Here is a 23848-nt window from a genome sequence, read left to right on the forward strand (position 1 = left end):
TAACTTTGAGAATACCTTCCTTGACTGAACATACCATGAACTCGAACATTCTTAGGAGATTAATTAGATCCTCAACCTCTTTCAATCATATCCAATATTTAAAATCTTTCATTATATCAGAGATATCAAAGCAATAAAAATTACATTCATTAGTTTTCAATGAATTCTTACTCTAGGGCTCACCATTTCTTCTCAAATACAAAGTCACTTAACATGAGATCAAAATCAAAGGATAGTTAATTTAATGCACTAACAAAATCCAAAGAATTAAAACTTTCCACCTATTAGAAGTAAAGATATCAAGCTATTTGTATTCAAATTTACAATGTAACTATTTACACTTCACACCTTACTGTTACAGATATGTGTTTCATGGAACATTTTATGTCATTGGTTTCATGGGTCTTACATACATTTATGATTTGACAACATTTATAATTCTATATATCAATATCATATGATTATGTTTTCTATTTCCTTCAACCACAATATACATTTAACGTATGTGATGGATTCATCATTTATGTTCCTTGTTTATGTATAGTAGCTTCTATTTGATGATGTTATAGTGTGTTTAATTTAAATTCAATAAAGGTTGCATGAAATAAGTATTAGATCGTTAAAATCTCTAAATTTCAAGGGTTTTTTCACTTTGCCGATTCGTAGCCAATTCACAGTTCAAGTAGGCCTTGGCGATTTCGAGTTTTGGTTCTTTGTCCCAAACATATATGAAAGCAAAAAAAAGTCGATGGCTCACCCTCTGCCTCACCCTCAAAGGAGCCTAAATACCTCCTACAAAGGTGAGCAAGGTAGGTCCTGAGACACCACTCTAATCAACATCAACTATGCCCTTTCCTATGATTGATTGTGCACTATCCTCCAATTCAATCATGGCCAAAACCTAAACCTCTTTATTCACCCAGTCAATCCACTCAATGTCCTCATCAGTAAAGACGAAATTGATCGACTCAATGACCCACTTGGACTTTGAATTGACCTCCAATAGAATGATTGGGTTGGAGTCATTGTCCATAATCTTTCTCATTCTAAGAGGAAGGTTGTAATGAATAAATACTAGATCCTTCAACCTCTCCACAGTTACTCTATTGTTCCTTTTTGAGTGAATGTGCTCGAACACGCTCTAGTTGTGATCGAGACCCAAACCGTTGCATGACTGGCTCAATATACTGATGGGAATTCTTTGAAGGTGTGGGTTTTTAAGCCCAAACATTTCCACCATCTATTTGAAACAAGAAAAAGAAAAGAAATCAATCTTATTTCCAACTATTATAAAATCAAATTCTGCACTTAACATATATTTTTACCTGGCCTCAATTCTGTGCGAACAACTTTGCACATCTTACTACTGAACAACTCCTCTTGTGCATTCATATTTTTACCTGGCCTCAATTCTTTGCGAACAACTTTGCACATCTTACTACTGAACAACTCCTCTTGTGCATTACTGAATGCCTCTATCTCCTGCAGTGTATTTCTCATATTAGTATACTAGTAGTCATCTGCTCTACCTCTAAATAGAGCCCAATAAGAAACTTGTCCCTGACCTTGAAATTAGTGTGGAAATGGTATGCTGGATTGAGGCAATAAGCAGTTGAATGGATGGGCTTGTGAAACTGGAGGTGCCATCTTTTGTCGGTTATTGTCCAAGTGGAACAATACTTACTCTCATCTCCTCCATATACAGATCTAGTGTCCTCCTTAGCCCTATCCATGCCCCCATATATGTAGCCCATAGCGGACTTCTCCCCATTAACAACTCGAAGAACTTCTAGGGGCTCAATGGCCTACAAACATTGTAAAATTGTAACAAGTGTGAATGAAAATTAGCAAAATTGCAAAGTTGCACACAAAATAAAAGTAGTAAATACATTAAAAGTAAATACTAAACATAATGTACAATTATAAATAATTTACCTATATGATCTCTGCATAAGGGGTGGCAAAAACTTGCCTCATAAAATATGTAATGTCCTACATCCATCCCTCGAGTGGTCGTAGCATAAGTTGAGGAAGTCTAGCCACCAACAAACATCTGCTTCAAAGCTGCCTTTGACTGCGTCAAGCATTTTATTTGACTTATCATCGACCTTTAGACTTCAAGTTCACTGCCAGACTAAAACCCAACTAAGAAACTACTAAACTATGAAGTGGTAAATTAAGCAACTAAGTGAAAAAATGGGGTCACTCATTTGCAATGGGGCATGTGTGTTTTACAATACAACAGGCATCTTTAAGGTATCAAGATTCGAATTTTTTTTACTAGCCATAATATCTGTATCCTGTAATGCTTGAGCATAGATGAAAGGTCATTTTGTTTCTACATGGAAAAATGCAGCACTGGTAAATCCAACTACACCCTAAATGTGGATTATCAGTGAATATGGTATCGAGGTTCCCATCTACTTTTGATGCAGAAAATTCACATAATAAATAATCATTGAATCTAAATTTTATGATGAAAATAAACAATTGTTAAAATGTTGAAATAATTACCATATGATATTTTATTGCATTCAAACCATATATTCCTTGACACTTGCAAACTTAATAATCTGTTTCTCTTGCTTTTGTGGTTAGCTTCACACATTCACTACTAATGCATACATTGCCATAGGTGTTGATACACTTTTTTCTTGGTCATGTTTTATGCAAATTTGTAAGTGTCTCCTCTGGATATAGCATTCCATAATAAAAGGTTGACACAGGTGCCTGAAGGATTAGAAAGGGGCATTGGAACAATGACCAGGAAGGAGAAGGCTACTATTTATGTTAATGGTTCTTACCTAACTGCAGCTTCCACCATGCCGTCATTACAAACTATTTCTGAAGAGGTTCAATTTGAAGTAGAAATTGTTCAACTTATTCAGGTGTGAATTTCCTTTCTACGCATATTATATAATAATTTATGGACATTTCTATGCAAGTAGTATTATATTGGAGGGTTCAGATTATATTATATAGATTTTACTTGATTTAAATTTTTTAATATCAATGCTGGTTCAAATTAAAGTGATTTTCCTTGTCATTTTTGAAGATTAGCTAGATGGTAAATTATAGCATCCATAGTTTGAAAAGCACAACGGAAATAGAATTACAAATATATATATATATATATATATATATATATATATATATATATGCAAGGCAGAACCCAAATAAGAGAACCAGGTCAAAATCAAGGCATCAACAAAAAAGCACTAAAGCTGCCACCCTTATAAGACCGCTGTTGCGACCATTAGCCATTGCCACCCATTGCCATAGCTAACTCCAACAACAAAAGAAAAAAGATGTCTTCATAACCAAGAAGTGCCACTAACCTAAACAACAACTAAAATGTTACCTTCAATTTTAGACAATCCTCCAATGCTCTACTTCAGACGTCATTCCAAATAGCCATTTAAGTTTTTCCAATTAAGGCACATTCTCTAACATTCCACCATAATTGTTTTCATGTTTTTGCAACATGGTAATGCACACACAATGCCCCACATTTTTTGATCTTCCAGATCCTAGAGTGGGCAAGGTGAGAGCATACAATGCTTTAACCACACACTATCTACAATGTATGCAAAATCTTTTAACATTTTTGCCCATGAACATTTTGTTAAATTTTTTGCATGCATGTGTGAGAAAGCTATTTTCTGATTTCCTGGTGAGTGTGGCGATTGGTTTGCAGGATCTTATGTAACATGATCTCGGCATTTACACTTGTAATAAGAAACAAACTGTACTATTTAGAGAGTATTATAATAATAACAATCTTATTTCATTACATGAGAGTCATGTGAGCAGAATCTTTCAATATAAATGCTCACAGGAAACAATGAATGGTTTCAATATTTAGTTTTGGAAATATCTTGCAATCAGCATTAGATCTGACCCCAAAGTTCTTTCAACTGACACCCCACATTACAAAGCTAATAACTGCGGCTAAACACCCACGACCTTCTGCAGGTATTAAGGCCAACCATTTTATCCTTCAAATGCCTCCAGAAAACAAGGATTTATGACTTGTAATTCCTGTGACCTGCAACTGTTGATGACATATTAATTTCTAGCGAATCAATCAGCTGAAGGTATTCTCAAAAGCATAAAATATCCACTCTATCCTATTAACTCTGCCACAACCACCATGCCACACCATAATTTTTTTTGAAAGATCCAATCTTTAAAAAACAAGATGCTTTACAAGTGTGCTCCAACATTCTTGCTCCTTTCACAACTCTTCTGTAGATCTGTCTTCCTCTATAGGGCTATTCTATTTCTTACCTGTTTTGGGTTTCACTTTTTATCTATCAGTGCCTCTTGGCATCGTATACGATGTAGCCACAAGTTAACTATCATGTTCCCAATAAATTCAGCAACTGCCTAAGTATGAGGACAAAGCCTAAATTAAAAACCTTATCTAAAATCACTTTTTTGCATGAACTTATTCTTTTTCCTTATTTCTCATTAACTTCTGTAAATCTCATACTGATTAAGTGGGTCTTTTATTCTTTTGAATTACGGTAAATATCAATGAGTGATTTCTGGATTAAACTGTATTTTTTCCGGTCGACATTTTGGATCACACCCAGTGATCCATCATCAGGAAGACGAAAAAGTGGTAAATGGCTTCCTGTTGTAGCCTTATAAAGCACGAGAGGAACAAGAAACAAGAAAGGCAAAGAAATAAAGATATAAAATTATTAAAAATAATATAGAATATACATACCATTATTTGTTAATCAAAAGAATGATAAAAGTTGTTGATAAATTAAAAATCATTACAAACTTATATTTATGCACTGTGAGAGATTGATACCAATTATAGTTATAAAAATGTTTTGAAGCTCAACTTTACACAAAAGGACCATTAAGTTGATATTACCTAATGAGAACCCGTACATTTTTTACTTTGCTAAAACCCTTCTATGGTGCAAACTTAATGGTGCAAAGAGATTCTGTGAAAGCATTTAATAATATGTTTTGCTCTAGAACTCAAGCACATAAATTTGCAATTTAGTTCATAATATATATCAAAGATATTTATGTCATTCAATAATCTGTTTTGACAGGTGCGTGATATGGTCGGGGATGGACGTCTAATAAAACGGCGCATTAAAGATGGAAAGGGTTAGCTTCTTTTATTGTTCTTTCAAATACTTTGATATTTTATTGTTTTACAGTTTCAACTTCTTTAGGATGTGTTGTGAAAAGTGGTTTTCCTTGTTTACTTATCTATTGGGTGTGCTTCAGTAGCATTGTACTTTTGACCTAGGGCTGTTTGTAAAGCAAAATTTGGTATGACTTTGGTTAGTCGAAGAAGTTGATTTAAAATTCAGAAGGTCCACAATCATTTCATACTAGTTTATGAAATCCTTCCTTAGGACATGCATACATGCTAGCAACACTTCTAAATGTTTTTGATGCACATGTACTTCTGTGAAACAAATGTTTTTTGCAAACACCCTTGTCACAAGTAGGTAGAGACCCATGGGGCATTCTATTAAGAAAATTGAGGCATGTGAAACATTGTAGCCCTAATCAGGATATACCGAGACTTTAAATATGCTGATGATGTTGAATTAAAGCTTATGCTGATGTCATTGTGTAATAGTTCCTATAGGTCTCTCAGTTTATCATTTAGTAATCAAAATATTCAGTATTTGATGTTTACATGTGTGAGTCTAAATATGAAACTAGCCATATGGTCACCGATCGTTGAAACCCATAAGCCCAGGATTTTTAAACAAAACCTTTATTCATCCTCATCATTCTTATTTTATATTTCTTATGTAAATCATTATTGTATATAGGATCATCATATTTCATAGGTGTAGCAGCTAAAAGTTTTACGATTTCAGCACTTTATGATACTTGGTAAATTGGGAACACTAGTTTGCAACCATGGAAATATGAGAGGGATGTATTTGTACAAGGTTGATGTCCTTCAAATCCAGATGCTTCCACCCAATGACACATACTCCGGGAACTTTCTCAAATCAGCTCATAGCACATGCCATGAAATGGTTTGATTGATACTTTAATTAAATCTTTGCAGGTGAATTTCCAATGGATTGTCCACTTCAAGACAGTTTACTATGTATTCATTTCAAAGGTATGCTACCTGATGAAGGTGGCAAGGTGTTTTATGATACACATGTTAATGGGAACGGACAACCATTAGAGTTTAGATCAGGAGAAGGCATGGTAAGTTATTTCTTTTTTGCAACCGTTTCCATTTTAGTGGGTTTTCTATTGATCAATATGAATTGTGTCTTCACCTTATAATGCTGATTAAGTAGCAATATAGCTTCAATATCAACAGGAGACATTGAAGAAACAAAGTATTTATGAAATCAACATTATGAATGTTTTGGTAGCTTTTTTGTATAAAAAGAGATATGGATGCCTCCTTTACTTGCAATCTTACATATTATCAACAGCTCTCTTTCTCTCTCTCTCACTCTCACACACACCAGCTCTATCTGTAGTTACTGAGCAGCAAGAGAATTGTCTAAGCTCACTTTTTTGTCCTTATCATAAACTATGCTTAGCGTAATCTTAGTTTGATTTGCTTCACCAGTTTCAATATTTCTTCACTTATAATCTTGATGTTTATATCTTTAGATGACACCACACGCATACATGAAAAATGCCAGAAATATTTAAGCACATTATTGTTGGAAAAAGGAAATGTTAAATAATTGAGAAACATTCAGACTAGAATAAAGTAAAACTGCTAATGTTGTGAAGAATTTATTGCTTGTTGTGATGTGCTTCAATAATAAGAGCTGCACAACTAATGTAGAAATCTCTTCAAAGACATTTGATGATTCAAAATTTTACCATTAATTGTTTCAGAGCTTTCTTTAACTGGGCAGAATTGCATTGTCCCAGAGCATCTGTAAGACCATTCCAGATTTTTTTTACAAGTATGTTTGGAAGTTGATGGAACCAATGAAAGTTTTCAGTTTGATACTTTCAGAATTCATTCAAGATAAAGAACATACAAAAGCATGATGTGTTTCCAACATGATATAGAAAGCAAGAGCTATAACAATTAGCATTCGTACAATCATCATAAAGTCATTCAAAGGATTACAAATCTGATTTTAATATTGGGTTGTCAATATGTCTATATTAAAATGAGAGTTCAAACATAAATATATAATGTGATGGAAGCATTACAGCTCGACTACTTACAAGTTTTAAACAATTCATTGCAGGCAAGACTTCACCAGTTGATTAGAAACAATGCAAAGTTTTCAAAGCCAACAACAACAAAACTATTGGATTGGCTTCTGTTGACTTCTTTGGCAACCTTGGCATGCATTGAGTTCTTCTCTTCAAATTCTTTTACTTCACCATCAGCTCATTCAAAAGTCCAATTAATATCCATTTTTCTATTGTTATGGCTATCTACTATGCTTTGATACCACTTGTAGGTTTTCTGGAAAAAGTTTCCATCTCTTTGGGTTTCACAAATCGAAACAAAGGTACATGAGAGGTTCCTGTATGCACTTTTACTTTCCATTGAAAAGACAAACCAGAGAAGTTGCAACTGCTAACTACTTACCACAACCATTAAACAGAGCACAACAATACTAGGAAATACAAAATAATATAATATGGAGTGTCTATATATATAGAGAGAAGAATGATTCTCCTAGAACAATAAAACAGCTATGAAGATGTTTACTTAGAATAAAAACTAATGCACTGCAAGGTAGGAGAATCCCCAAAGGAGATGTCTAAGCCAAGCAAATAACCACACAACGAAATCACAACAATAATGCAAGATCTGATACCAAATCACAACTCTTTATTCATAAAATAACTGATTACATGCAATGTGCCGGGCTGTAAGGCCTTCTCGGTTATGGCCAAATACAAAGCAAGTAATTGTTCTGCAAGATCCCTCAAGATTCAATCCAAACCCTAGCTAGTCCAGATCCACACTTTGATAGAAACCTCCAAGGAAGATCTAAACTTGGGCTCGCAAGCCCACCAAGCAATGTCCTTGTTTCCCAAGCCTCAGCTACTAGCCCTTTTCAAAATTCGCTCCTCTACCACATTTTCTTCTCCAAGATGGATGAATCATGACTAAAGACTTCATCACACTCCCTACTTATACCCAACTAAGCCACAAGTTGACCCAATAAGCTACAAATTAAATAACCCTTATTTTAAATACATGTTGAGCCACAAGTCGGCCTCCAACAAAAATTAAATACCAAATGCTTTAAAAGGCTTACAACACTTATTAAACACATAAAAAACAATTAACCAAGACTCAAATAGGTCCACACAACTCCACCAAAATCCCTCCAACATGCAAGATGGCCAACTACGCTAGGATGCTCCTACATTTGACTCCTTAGGTGCGAAAAGAAAAGTGTGTCACACACTTTGATGCCCAATGAAAAATCCACAACCATCTTCATCTTCACCAAAGGCTTCCACTCCAACAGGGACAAGAAAACCAACATGCAAATCATGCACATCTGCATCACTCTATCAAGCACCAGAATCTCAACCATCCAATCAGCATGCTCACTCCCAAGAACAAATTGAACATAATGCTTGATTAGCAAACCCTCATCCACATCAACAACTAGTGGATCTACACCAACAGAAACAAACTCTACATCAACAACAATATGTAATTCCTCAGCAATATATGCCAAACTCTCAACACAAACATCTCATTGCTCACAACAAGATGCTCTGCAACACATGTCATCACCAACAACGACCGGATCATCCATGTCGAATTGCTTTGCAATCTCCATGTCAGACTCAACCAATTGATCATGAAAACCAATCTCCATCCCAACATTAACAAGGTTCGGAATATCCTCAGCAACAGCTTCTAGTTGGTTTATAGGTTCTGTAACAGGCTCCACAAACTGATCAACAAAACCAAACTCTTCCACCTCGACCTTGCGATTCCATCTTCTATCTCGAACAAGTCTTCTAACCGACCAGACAACTCTCTTTCGGATCGGTAGAATCTAACTTTAGTAGCATACAATTTTATTCTTCGGTTCTTCATATCTTTTAGAAAAAGAAGCATCCACAATAGCATCCACTCAAGCTATTGTCTCATTAATCCTCCTTCCACTATATCACAGAGATTCACAATCATCCCAGGGTCGAATCCTTTTGGAACCATCTTCTAAGATCTTCGCAAACCCTCTGCAACAAATTACAAATAGAGCAATCTTCCCGAACAAGATGATCAACCTTCCATCTTCGCAAATAGATCCATCTGCTTGTCCTCCCAAGATCCTAGTACAAATTGCCTCAACTTCGCTGATCTGTCTACATGCTCAGGAACAACCTTCGCTCTGATACCACTTGATATAGTGCAAGGTGGGAGAATCCCCAAAGGAGATGTCCTAGATTCCAGCAAATAACCACCCAACGGAGACACAACAATAATGCAAGATCTGATACCAAATCACAACTCTTTATTCATAAAGTAAATGATTACATGCAATGTGTTGGGCTGTAAGGTCTTCTCGGTTACAGCCAAATACAAAGCAAGTAATAGTTCTGCAAGACCCCTTTAGATCCAAATCAAACCCTAGCTAGTCCAGATCCACACTGTGGTAGAAACCTCCAAGGAAGATCTAAACTTGTGTTCGCAAGCCTGCCAAGCAATCTCCTTGTTTCCCAAGCCTCAGCTACTAGCCCTTTTCAAAATTCGCTCCTCTACTACATCCTTTTCTCTAAGATGGATGAATCATGGCTAAAGACTTCACCACACCCCCTACTTATACCCAACTAAGCCACAAGTCGGTCTAGCAAGCTACAAATTAAATAACCCTCACATTATAATTTTAAATACATGTTGACCTACAAGTTGACCTCAAATAGAAATTAAATACCAAATGCCTTAAAAGGCTTACAACACTTATTAAATACATCAAAAAAAATTAACTAAGACCCAAATAGGTCTAGAGAACTCCACCAAAATCTCTCCAAGATGCAGGACAACCAACTACCCTAGGATGCTCGTTCGTCAAAAATCCAGCAAGACTCAAATCTACTTTATAATCATTACACCACAACATATCTTTGTGTCAACGGGAGTTATGGCCCACCTACTTAAGGGGGATGGATATAATCCTCAGTCATGTGCTTATGAACACCTCATATTATCTATCCTTAACATTGAGACCCCTTGGAAATTGGTTTGAGGAAACCTGATAGTGGCTACTACTTTCTTGCATGTATATTTGACAAGTATCTTTAGGATTTTTACACATTCTTGGTTACATGACATTAGTTGTTTAGTTATGATTGTCTTTTTGTTTATCTTCTTCTTTTGTCTTCAAAATACACAAGGACAACAATCTTGTCTTGTATGATTAGCACAGATGCTGAGGTATCTAATCCCTATGGATTTGCAATCATGAAATTCAATAAATAATGGAAATAGCAGCTTGACACTTAATCATAAAAGATATATTGCTCTACCAAACCTCTCATAGAGCCTCTTCTCTACTAGTTAGCGTGAAATGGTCATTTAAAAAAATATACTGATAAATTTTTAGAAAGCGTGTATAAGTCTATTGTGCCCTTAGTATGTTTTGGATTTTTTTGGTGTGAGAGGTACTATTTATTAATTGTCATGTTACACATACGAGTATTGCAATAAAATGATTTCTTTTTGACAAATAGGTACCAGAAGGCTTGGAAATGTGCATACGACTTATGCTTCCCAATGAGATTGCTCTTGTCTCTAGCACACCAGAATATGCCTATGACAAATTTCCACGGTGATATTCTAATTAATAGTTTAATGTAGATTCATCTTCTATCATAAATTTTTCCATTCTTGTGATTTTAATAGCTTTCTTTAAAATGTTAAAAGTAAATTTCTTTCCTTTCTCTTTTTCTTTTAAGGTCATACTCAATGCTTAAATATTATAGTATTAGTTGAATAAAAATCCTTTATGAATTGATGTTAAGTTCATTTTTTAAAACAATGCTATATGAATCCAGGCCTGAGAATGTTCCAGAAGGGGCTAATATACAATGGGAAGTTGAGTTACTTAAATTTGCAACGCCAAAGGTGATTTCACAAAATTTATTTGATAAATTAATAGCAATTTTGTAAAATTACATGGATTCAATAAATTTAAGTTAGTCCTGTAACTTTTTGTATAATTTCACAATAGTGCTTCTATATGGCTGTGTAATAATTTTCACATAATTTCTTACTTCATGTTCTATGAGGGGTTTTAATATGTAATGATTTAGACTCTCAAATAGCTTTTTACTGTATTTATGTTGGGTGGGTGGATTCCTATGAAAATATTTGGAAAAGCCTCATAACTTTTTTTAATATTTCTTTAAAATTACTCTACGAATTTGTATTTTTTTAGGTCCCTTAATATAAAGTTAGGTTTAACCTAATGCATATGTATTTTCTTGTTTTTGCTATTGTATATTATTGTTTGAGAGAAGCCATGAAGAATATTCAAGATAACTGAGGAGAGTTTACAGGACAAATTGAGACAATTTAGGCATCACAAAGAAGTCTAAAATAGGGCATTGGTGACATCTTTAATTGTATCATTTCATCAAGCATCGATGGCATCATTATGTTATCAGAAAAGATAGGTTTTTACCAATTGACTGAATAATTTTTTCAGTTTTTAATTAATATTCTAGGTGGCCTAGTCAATTTGGTAGGCCAACTTGGCTTCCGCATCACATTTATTGCATATAAAAAGAATGGAATTTAATAAGCTCATGTAAGGCAACCACAACCAAAAGGATAGTGGGAGGGATCACAACATTTGTTGAGTTTTGATTCGAAACGTTGATGGTAAAAATCTTAACACAATCAAATCTAGATACAAATCACTGCAATACAATGGATTATGGAAATTTGATCTCTTTAATTAAATATTTAATTGTTTCCAAATTTGTGTCTAGTCTGTCTTGAAATGGAAGGAAGCTTGTACAATGAGGCCTGATGGATGGGAGCATCCATATAATGCCCTTGAGGAGGATGCTAGGTTGATTAGACATGAGTAGGTAAGTGGGCAGTAGAGTGTATTTTGATGCCTGCAGTTGTAGAGTAGTTGGAGCGTGACTACCTTCCACAAATTCAAGAAATCCTAACTAAACATGGTGAGGTTTGCAGTGACATAATACCAAGGAGACCACCAATTAGGTTCATTGAGAATATCATTGAGTTAGAGGAGGGTGTGAAACCAATCATCATTACCCGATACAAACACTTTGTTGGTTCCCAAAACCGCAAATTGGAAATCCAAAAGCTTGCCACTTCTCTGATAGGATCTTTCAATTAGTTCTAGCCAACGAACGAGAATCACCTTGGTTCTCCTATACTTTAGGCTTGACTACACCCAAGCAGGTAGACCTCCACCTCAAACACTGTCTGCTTGGTTCAAGGCTTTTCTATAGCTAATTTAAGCTTTGGAGTTCTCCGGCTAGCAAGATCTTTGAACTCAATTAATATGGAGTTATGTGATAGTTTGAAATGAATGTTTTGTATAAGGTTTTAACAATGAACTTGAGGTTCATAAGAAGGAAGTTATAGATTCTCTAACTTCAAATATAAGTCCCACTCTTCAATGATGAAAAAGACCAGTGCTTTAGCTTATTCGGGCAACACAGTGACTACAATGAACGTTATGATGTACAACTTTATAATATTCTATGCACATAAACTATAAACCTCAAACTTTATTTTTGTAGTATGCATGTTGAGGTTAAATTGCTCTATCATATACAACTCTTTTATCTCTCGGATGACATACTTGTCACCCAAACCAACAACATAGTAATATGTTGAAACTCATAATCATTCAACCTCAAGGGGAGGTTGAGAATCATCTTGGTACATTTGAGAATATATCTATTTGCCACTTTCACTCTAAATCCCTCAAACTATTCTGATTGTTGTCCATGGCTACTCACAAGCCCCTCATCATCATTGAAATTTATGTGTGACACCTATATCAAGTAAAGTGATCACTAGTTGTCTTGTTAAGAATCCTCTCATCTTGATTGACCCCTCTTTTTGGATGCTAGAAAGGCATGCCATGGTTTTCTCATCCTCCTCTTTCATTGACTCCTTAGATGCACTCTCTTCCTAATTGTTACAAGTCTCAGGACACTGATCTGAAATTTCAGAATTTGTATCATATTTTGAAAGGTACTCTCTCTTGTTTTCCTTCGCCTTTGAAGAGCAATTATGCTTAGGATCCCATGGTTCCTTGCATTAAAGCACAAATTCTTGCATCTGAAGTTATTGAGAGACTCATCATTTGGTTTTTGGGAGGGATTCTTTTATTTTATTTTAGAAACTTTATGAAATGGTTTTGTGTCCTTATTACTAGTTAAGGCTTGGAAGAAGACTTTGCCCTTGAATTGACATGCTCCATATTTCTATCTTTTTCAATGACATAATAATGTTGGTTGGTCAAAAGTTCTAACCCAATAGCACAAAGGATTGGTGAGCCCCTCTACAAATAGTAATGCCAATCTTCTCTTTAAGATACATGTCACCATCACTAACAACCTCTAGAATTCAAAAATATAAGCCTCAAAAGATCCATACTACTTGATTTGTGCAAGCTCTTTGAAATACATCTCCCGTTCCTTGGATCAAAGTGCTCGACGAGTCTAAAAGTGAACTCATCATAGGAGGTTATATAGCGCTGACCTGAAGTGGTCAACCCATCTAGATGTAAAGTAGGTGAGTTAATTGCCTCCTTGGGTATGGGTCTCAATGAAAGACATTTTCCTCGCTTCTGCACCTATGCACAAGTTGTACACCAATCTCTTCCATTGAAATGTGGGAAGGTCAACTTGCCCACAACCTGATCCAAATCCCTATAACCTTATGTAGCCTTGTGTTGGCTAAATATTTTGTAAGCCACTATGACCAAGACTTACAAAATGGGATTTTTGGGCAATGGTGTAGTGAGATAAATCTCTCCTCTCAGCAATAGGGGAGGCTCCCTTCTTATCGTAGGTGGCTACAACAAAGACCTAACTGGAATTAACAATAGGGTGGTTCATTGAATCATTTCCTCTTTTTTCAGGAATGATCTTATATTACCAACTACTACTTGCAATTAAGCAAAAGGAATTTATTGCTATGGTAATACCAGTGGCTTAAGTGTTGACATAAGATCAATCTTAAGACAAGAGCTATATCTTGACTTGTGTGACTGATAGCAAGAACTCAAAGTCTTCTATGGACAACCTTCTTGAAATAAAAGAGTGAACAACTAACAAAGCTCAAAGTCTTCATTCAACTATCCAAATATGAAATAATATTCTAAGTTAAGCTCAGAGTCTGAAATTCTTAGCACTTGCAGCCACTATTTAACTAAACCAATCTCGTTAATGAAAGCTCAAAGTCTTTCAAAAAAAACACCAAAATTCTCAAATGCCTTCAAAGATAGAAGTAACAAAGATGGATGAATCAATGTAACATAAGAGACAAAGATCAATTTCAAGTATCTCAACACAAAGTTTGGGAAAAACATGCTACTTTATTCACTTTAGAAATTTGCAACAAGAAATACAAAACCTTCTAGTCACAAACTCAACCTTCTCCTCTATAGAAAAAGATGATTATTTACAATAAACTCTCTGCTTTATATAGGAAAAATGAAGAGAGAAAGGTGGAGGAAAAAGTGGAACAACCTCAAGCACCGATACTTATCCTAATTATTATGACTCTATTCAAAGTTGCATACGTAATGCAATTTCAACTTAACTACATGAGCTACTTGCACAGATACTTTTTATCCTGTACTTACAACAAAGATGCTCTTTACATGTAGTCTTTGTATCATTAATCTACTTTAAAGCTTGTAAAATATAATTTGGAGTTTTCACATGGAATCTACAATTGCCTAAACTTTTGTAGGGATTCTTGTACAATTGTAGCATCTGGTTCTCTAGTGTGTTGTAAAATTATGATAACTTTCCGGAGTGTGCTTGCTGCCCTAGATGTTTCCTTGCTAGAATCCTCCACTTGATTATGCAAGTTCTTCAATGAAAACTTCGAATTCGCAATTGTGTCAAGCACACAGATGTTAAAGTCATCCAACTCAAGTTGTAGGCTCACAAACTTTGTGAGAACTTCTTGTTGACCTCTTACTTTGTTATCCTCATCAATAACTTCACATGGCAATTCTTTCAAAGCCCCTTTAATCTTATCCTTTTGAGTAGACATTATGAGTATTGCTGCCTTCACCTCTTCAATGAGCTTTTGGAGAACTTGTTTCTTGTTTTCCATCACATGCATGAAGTCATGATACATTTCAACAGATGTAATAACATTATACTCACATAAGAAGTCTAAATCAACTTCCATCATGTTGTTCCAAGCACCAAAATCACCCTCTATCAACTCAAATTGATGATTAAATGATTTCAACACGTCATTGAGTTTAGTAGAGATTTCACCCTCTTTCTTCAACTCTCGGTATACTTTGAGAATCACTTGGATTCTCTGTTTCTCAATATTGCTGCCCTACTCGTCAACAATATGTGCCTTCTATTTCTCCCTCTTTGTGCATACAACTAAAACAAGTTCACTGGCAACAAAAGACATCTTCATTTTTTCAATTATTCCCAACAAACGAGCATTCTCTTCTTTGAGTTTCACTTTCTTTTCCCACAATTCATCATTCTTTTGAGAAAGAAAGTTTATCACTTCATATGCATCCTGTTGATAACTTAGCCTTGTTTTCTTACCAAGTTCAACCCTTGCGATTCTGTAACCAGCTGGTTGCATATCTTCGGTAGATTTCTCCACAAGTAGTTCAACTACTTCAGCATACTTGATATGATTATCATCAACCACCATTCAAGATAGTTTTAGCTTTCTTGTTCTTTGAAACCCTTGGCTTACTTATTTGTTTGTCATCTTCTTTAAGAGGAATTTGTTCTTTCTTTCTTTTCAGTGTAATAACACTCAATCATAGAGGAAGATTGAAAGAAGATGCACTAGCTGAAGAAGTAGTTACCATAGTCAACTTAGGATCACTTTGTATTACAGTATTAACTATAGCTGGCGTCTCAGTCTGAATGGCCACAGGAGGAGTGCTAGGTGCGAGTTTAATCATAAATTGTTCAAACTGAGCTGAAGTGACATCCAACAATGTTGTAGACCGAACAATGACAGAAGGAATAGACAAATAATATGTACCAAATACATTTTCAAACTCATACTGATCTCCTTGTGCCTCTAATGCAGGAGCAAATGATGATATAGGCAAAGCTGGTGTAATAGCCAAAGAATCTTCGAAGGATGAATGCTTAATAGAGAATGCACCCATAGCAATGCCTAAAGGGGAATCATGAGATTAATTTGAAATTGGAGCTGAATCCAGAAAAACAGTTGCAGCAAGAACTTCCAGAGGCTATGAAGAAAGAGGTGATGACTTCTTTGATTTTCTCGCTTCATCATCACTTGAGCCAACTTGAATTGATTGAGATCCAATCTCTTTCACTTCAAGTACTCTTGAATCTTTTTCTCCTTTGATAGATAACTTAGGAACACTTTGAATAGGGGATTCAAATGTAAACGAGGATGTACCATCTTTTCCTTTACCCTTTATCTCTGATCTCAAACCAATCGGACTAGCAGGATCAAAATCTTTACCAGGTCTTATCTTTATGCATTTAAGACCCCTTCTCTTCATCCATGTGTTGGTCTTAGCAAAAATAGACTAAAATATATCCCAAATGGATGTATTTTCTTTCCATGACGATGTAGGAGGAAGAATGGGTAACTTCTCCACATCATGCTGAAAATATTGAGGATCCAAAATTTAATCATCATCTTCAAAACCAGGAGGAATTGATGCCAAGTTGAAGTCTACAATTTTCTTTGGAGTTGATTGGGTATAATCCATATGCTATATTTTTACCTCACAGTGTACATCAATCCAGAGATCTTCTAAACAATGTTATGTGCAAGAACTGCTTCCTCATCTTGTCATGTAATCCCCTCTATTAAAAACAACTTAAAGCTACAAACTTTTTCAGCGTGATCCTCTAGAGTTCAAACTCCATATTCTTGGCCTTATGAATAGTGTCAATTGAATATTCTCCATTCTTTAATGGGTTTTGAGATGAAATTCCCACTCTAGACTGGTGCAAATGAGACTAATAAGCCTAGACTTCCATAAGCTGTCAATATAATTCTATCAATAGGATACCTTGGTAATGTGTATGGTTCTCCTTTGAAACATCCAACTCGCAAAAATGTAAAGTTGGAAAATTGTAAAAACATACAACCATACTCATTAACCTTGTTCCATGCCTCATTAGATACTCGCTTGTTAGGGAGCTCTTTATCAAACAAGCACATAAAATGCCCAAAGAAGGCATCCTTAACTCTTTTAAAGTGTATTCGACTTTGTTTCAAAGGTAACTGTTCATAATATTCCTACACATGAACTATAAACCTGTCATGCTTAGTTGATAACCCAAAAGAGGTACCTAGAGCAGCAGCAATGTATACCATGTAAGAGTCATGTTGAACACACTAGTTGATGGAACATCTACCAATTGTTCGCATATGGAATTGCTCACCAATTCAGCGCAAAAAAACATTATTTTTTTACCGTACTATGAATGAGATGTACTTATACATCTAGGGTTCGAAGCTGTTTGAATCCTTGAGCCCTGCCAAGTGGATGAGAAGTGTAATGAGGTCATTGATTTCCTCTTTAAAATCACATATGCGGACTCCCTTGACTGGCCATTTGACAAGATTCGGTCTCTTAGGAATCAACTAGTTATCATTCACAAACTTGGTGCAAGATGAAGTATCCTCATTCCATCGCTCCATAGCCTGTTGTCTTGTGATGTTTGTAACAACTAAAGTGTGAAGAACATGAAATATATGATCAAGACTAATGATAGTATTGCCGTCTTGATCTTTGATGGTCCGTGAAGCAGCATCAAAATGTCTTACACATGCAAGGATGAATTCCAGTTCATGAGCCGCCAAGTGGAAGGAAGACAAATGATGAATATGATTCCATTTGATCCACACCATCTCCTCGGTAGCTGAAGCCTCAATTCTTGCAAGAAAGTCTTCAATGTTCATATGAGAAATATCGATATCCTGTACTTTGTCATAGTATGAGGTTACTTGTGATGAAGGGATGGAGTTATGATACTAATCATAGTGATACTTCATCTTCTTTTTGTGTTTGCCCTTTGCTGGAGTAGATTCTCTTGACATTGCACAATGGTACGCCTGTGAAACTATTACATGAAAATCCCATATGATGAGAACATCAACATGTGAAAGATCCATTGTAAGATTTTGACGGATTTTGAACAAGGTGTAAGTAGAAAAATGGATGAAATGAATGGGAACGGATAATGAAAAAATGGGTCAAACTCAGAATGGTTAAATTGTGAGCAAATTTGACTAAAACAGATTTTTTAGGATGAATTGCATATGCGACCAACAAGCTTGGATTTGAGTGAACAAGGAGCAAAATAAATAACACATTGAACACCTCATGTTTAAATAAGTGCAAAACATGAGATACTATCCAGCAAGTATGTGGGAAAGACTTTATCCATAGGGCAGCTATATAGAGATACATGAAATGCATAATGGTGGGGTTTTAACTCACATTTGCATGTAAGGGAAGAGCATACTTATCTTTCTAGAATGAGATTTTACACCTGATTGTTGTGCAAGTAAGATGAGATCTTACATATGCAATTTAGAGAAAAAGACGAAAGATAGAAGGAACAACTTCAAGAATGAAAATCATACAAGTCTGAAAATGGAAATGTCAATGACTTGCATGAACATTCACACAAAAATATACAAATTCCTTATAGAAAATAAGAAAGAAAAATTACCTCCACTCCACGAAAAATGAGAAAGAGAAAAACCTTGTCCAAACCTTGAACAAATTTGAAAAGATCCAAGAGATGTTTGAATTTTAGAGTTGCCCAAACCAAGACTTAAATAGATTTTGAAATCCTCATTACATGGTTCGAATTTGGACTTGTGGATATGGTTAGAGAAATGCAATGCCCAAAATGTGGAACAACTTTTGACCTAGCAACTCCAAATGCAAGAACAAATAAAAATGGCGTCCTAGGGTAAAGATTAACTTGCAAAAGCATAAATAACAAGCTTAGAATCGATTTTACTTACCCTAGATAGCCTCTTGAAGGTGTTTGATGCGAAAACACCTTGAAATCATATGCATCATATGCATTCTTTCAAAAATTGCCGCCTATGTCTTGTAGAAGGGAAACATAAGTTACAAATGGCTTTTAGGAAGATACAAACATGTTATGGATAATATGCAATCCTCCCAAAAATTGCCACTTGTAATAGATGGAAGCGTTTGCTAGTTTAAAACGCACTTTTGATATGTCAATGCATCAACAAAACTAATGCATTTTGGGCAAAAATCACCACTTGCCTTGGATAGGGAAAAATGCATTTTTGAAAGACAAATATGTGTGCTAAAGACATGTAAATTCACCTAAAATCGCCACCACTAAAGGCCTGCCTTCAAACACACTTTTTATATGTCAATGCATAACCCAAAATGCATGTAATAACATGAAAAATTGCCACTTTTGGTTTTATAGAGGAAGATGTACATTTGGGGTTTATTAACATGTTTTTAAAATATACAAAATGATAGAAAATCGCCACTCTTGGCTTGTGGTGGATTTTACAAGTCAAAACACACTTCTTTTAAGCATTTACATGTCCAAAACATGCGTAGTTGGCTTATAAAACGCCACTTCAGCTTGAGGTTTAAAAGAAAATACATTTTATAATTAAAAACATATTTATTTGGGTCCAAAATCAGCACTTTAAATTAAAATGAATAAAGGACTCATTTCAATTTGACATTTACATGTAAATGAGTTTCGAAAACCCACTTTAAATGATGATTAAAAACGCATGCATTTAATTATTAAAAATGAACTTTAAACACAGTCACATATGTAATCATATTTAAAAAACACACTTCTAATGATGCTGGGACCTATAATTTATTGAAAGTGGATCTTCATGAAGTATTTCGCATGTGGATATATGCAATATGAAATAAAAATCCCACTTATACACATAAGTTGCCTCATGTAATTATATTTAATATTTAATTTTAGTTTTTAATAAAGTAACATGAAAAATAGTCTTGAAAAAGGCTATTTTCATAAAACATTAAAAACTGTCGTCAAATAAACTTAGAATGAGTTAAAATTTTAAAATGGACCACAAAATCCACTTTAAATATCAAAAATAATTTTATATCATGCAATTGTTAGTAAAAAGCCCACTTTTATGAGGTTTTTAATTAAAATATGTAGTTTACCTGAAAAACCCCACTTTTTCCCTCATAACTTGAGCTTGACAACTTCGATTCTGACCTAAGTTAGCTCAAATTGTGTGGAATTCCAAGGGCAATTCACCTAAGGCAAAACAAGAGCAGAAATTATTTACAAGTACAAAGAAAAACAAAGAAAAGACGTGAAAGTTCACTAAAATCGAGTGTTTGAAGTGCAAGAAGGAAAACTCTTTCTTACAAACAATTGGGGATAATCTCATTGGAAAACTCTCAAAAGAACACATAAATAAGACTACACAAAGAACACCTCAGTGATAATGAATTGTTTTCATGATGTCTCATTAATGCATTGGAGCAAAGAGGATGCACCTACAAATCCATGAGAAAATTCTGTAGGGTTGCCTCAATTTTGTGATGTCAGCAGTTGAGGGCAACACCCTGTGATTTGCTTCATTTTTCTTAACCTTGCTTGTGTCTTTTTCGTCCAATGAACTAGTCAAGGGTCAATAGCTCGCTAACCTCTAGAGGTAAGGTCAACTACTCTGTATAATAGTGTAAAATCTCCTTTGTCACTGAGATCTGTAGCTCAAACCTCGTTCTTGTGGGGTAGGTGATTACTCCTCCCAAGTGAAAACGAGTTGTAAAGGCTTAGGAACTAAACTGGAAGCTATAGTTCGCTTACCTTGTCACATGTTAGCTATATAGTAAGTACATCAAGGATGTTCCTCATGTGTCATATTTTGATTAACCATTTGTCCCATCAACCAAGACATCATATCCATCGTAGTGTCAAATCTCCTATGGGTTCTAGTATAAGGGCTAATGGACCTAGCCTTCTCCTTCTGATTCATGGCATTTGTACTCCTTTTCTTTTCACTCAAATCTGACCTATGATGACCAAGAATACCAGATAGATAGTTCAAAATATTGTAGATATATTTGCGGTAAGTCTACTCCTTGCAATATTTTTTGGCTCCTAAGAAGTAACGTTAAGTTATTGCTAAGAAGTTACAAAATATTGTAGAGAACATGGTAAATATTGGCAATATTTCTGTGTTTTATCGCAATAAATAGAAAACTTATCACTCGCTAGCTTGTTATAGGTAGGGATGGCCCAAAAGGAGAAAACTTATTTTTTTGATTGGAAAAATAGATTTGGAAAGGAGAGAAAGGGCAAAGAGGAGAAAGAAGGCTCCGTTGAGATTGGAAAAACAATTTTTTGATTGGAAAAATAGTGTTTAAGTCCCCAATATTTTCTTGAGAAATTTCGAACTTATCTTAGATATTTCCGATATCCTTCTTTCTACCTTGGCGATAAGTTGTGAATAATGATATTTTGAACTATGCTTGATACTCAAGCTTGCAACGAGATGGAATCAAATATGGTTAATTGTAAGGGACATACCAGCCTCTTATTTAGTGATGTTGAAGTTGTTATTAGCAAGCATTTAAATGAGAATTTTATTTTCAAGTTGTCTCCAAGGAAGAAAATGAATCTTTCTATGATGAATTATCTGAAAATGATGACATAATAGAAGATAAGACTATGTGTTCTAAACAGTCTGAAAATGTTGCAGCAACTGTTGAAATTTCTTTGAATCAAAGGACTCTTCAAACTTGTATGCATGAACTAGAGTCTAGACCATGATGATGACACTCGGTGGGAGGAGGGTGGTGACTTGAATGATCAATCATATTTTCATTGCGGCCTTAGTACATTTTGAAAATACTGATGAAAACATTGAAGAAACTTTGTGGGGAATTCAAATCGAGGAAAAGAATAAGGGGATAGTGAGTGGAATCAATAGCGCATATCTTCAGTCTCTTAAAAGGGTAGTGGAAAGGATGAAATCAGATTATTTGAAGCTGCTCAAAGATAGAATATAGCCATCAAACATGCTGAAGATAAAGAGGAGGTGGATGAGTTTTTCCTTCAATTGAGTATGACACTCTATTCATTACAATAGGCTGAAAACTAAATTTCTATTACAAGCACTCACATTGAAGATAGTTATTATCCAAAAACTAAGCAGATCATACAAATAGTTGATGGAATCAACACCATTTGTGAAGATGAATGTAAGAATATCATTTCCACCTCCTAGACATATTATGTTAATAACAATGAAAAACACCAACAAGAAATAGTATTCAAGAATCCAGATTCTTACAACAACTGCTATATGCCTTTAGATTTTCATGAGGTTTGAACATTTTCGCATAAGGATGATGTTGAATCAAGTGATATCAATTTCAAAATCTCAAGTTGTGATCATCATTTCATTGAGGAAGGTGAAGAATTGATTGGTAACACTCTTAGTGAAGCAGAAAATTCAAAGTTTTCCTTAATGTGTATTTAAGGCATCTATAGCCCAGCTAGACAGTGGACACCGAGTTCTTATGATATGGAAGCTATGTATGTATTAATGGGTGATCTTATCTTTATGCCTCCTTCTGTTATCAATAAGTAGCTGTCCTACTTGGTCTACCATATTATTTTCAGATTTTTCTTGGCCTACAAGGGTTAGTGAGTTGCATGCAAATGCGTGGGTACATCGTAGTTTGCAATACACGCCTTATGAGATGTTCACCTTTCCAGTTCAATGGCACAGTAATAAAATTTGTTAAAATTCTTGTTGTTGATCTGGGTTATAGCAACGACAGTTGGAGACCTAATGAGTTGGTTTTTAGGCATATTAGAGATATTGTTGGCATAGACAAAGTGCTATACTTGTGCAGTTGGATGATATAGGATGATGGTGGATGGATGGACAACCATTACAATTGTGAGGATTGTGTTGATAGGCTAGTATGGGCTCCTAGAGTTGACAAGGTTTATGCCCTGTATTTTGTGGATTTTGTTTGGTTACTTAACTGTTTGAGGTAGGGAACAATTGAGTTCATAGTAGCACAGTAGAAGGAAGCAATAGTATCTCTCAAGATGACATGGGATCCAAGGATCCTCACAATAGTTGGTTGCACTCTTATTTTTTGTACCACAGAATGGCTTGTCCTGACTTTAGAGTTACCAATATGGGCCACAGAGATGATAGCAGATGGATACGAGTTCCTACTATTGGTCTACGGACTCATGATTGCTTGAGGGAAAGCAATCTCAAGGAGGGAGGATTATAATGCCCCCTTTTCGAGACATTAGGAAATTTAATGATATATTCATGTAGTATTAAAATTAGGTTTATGAGAGTATCATATAACTTTATAAGTCAATGTAATATTATAAAGTTGGCTAAGAAGTGACAAAGAAGGAATAAGATGAAAATATAGGAGAAGGAAGTTGAAGGGTTGCATCTTTGAGCATTAAAAGAAAGAAGGCAGTTCATTTTCAGTATGCTTAGATTTGATTTTGTCTTGAGTTTCTCTTGGACAAATCTGTGAAGTGTTCAGCTTCATATTTAGAACCTAAGGATGAAAAACTTCAAGGTCTACTTGCCGGATCAGACACCAACCTAGTGCATCATTGG

The 23848-nt window shown here is 35.1% G+C and overlaps 1 protein-coding gene across 1 annotated transcript in view; it reads left to right on the plus strand.

The window, feature by feature from the left end:
• PAS1 (FKBP-type peptidyl-prolyl cis-trans isomerase family protein) overlaps positions 1-23848 on the plus strand; it is a 324212-nt gene that overhangs the window by 193329 nt on the left and 107035 nt on the right. The window contains exons 9-13 of the mRNA XM_089825670.1: positions 2727-2888; positions 5079-5136; positions 6065-6213; positions 10696-10793; positions 11020-11089. Of these exons, the coding sequence (XP_089681796.1) occupies positions 2727-2888; positions 5079-5136; positions 6065-6213; positions 10696-10793; positions 11020-11089 (537 nt within the window). The remainder of the gene's footprint in view (positions 1-2726; positions 2889-5078; positions 5137-6064; positions 6214-10695; positions 10794-11019; positions 11090-23848) is intronic.

The sequence above is a fragment of the Cupressus sempervirens genome, chromosome 4, assembly GCF_028749045.1.
Source record: "Cupressus sempervirens isolate cs-2001-9-10 chromosome 4, ASM2874904v1, whole genome shotgun sequence".
Classification (NCBI taxonomy): Eukaryota; Viridiplantae; Streptophyta; class Pinopsida; order Cupressales; family Cupressaceae; genus Cupressus; species Cupressus sempervirens.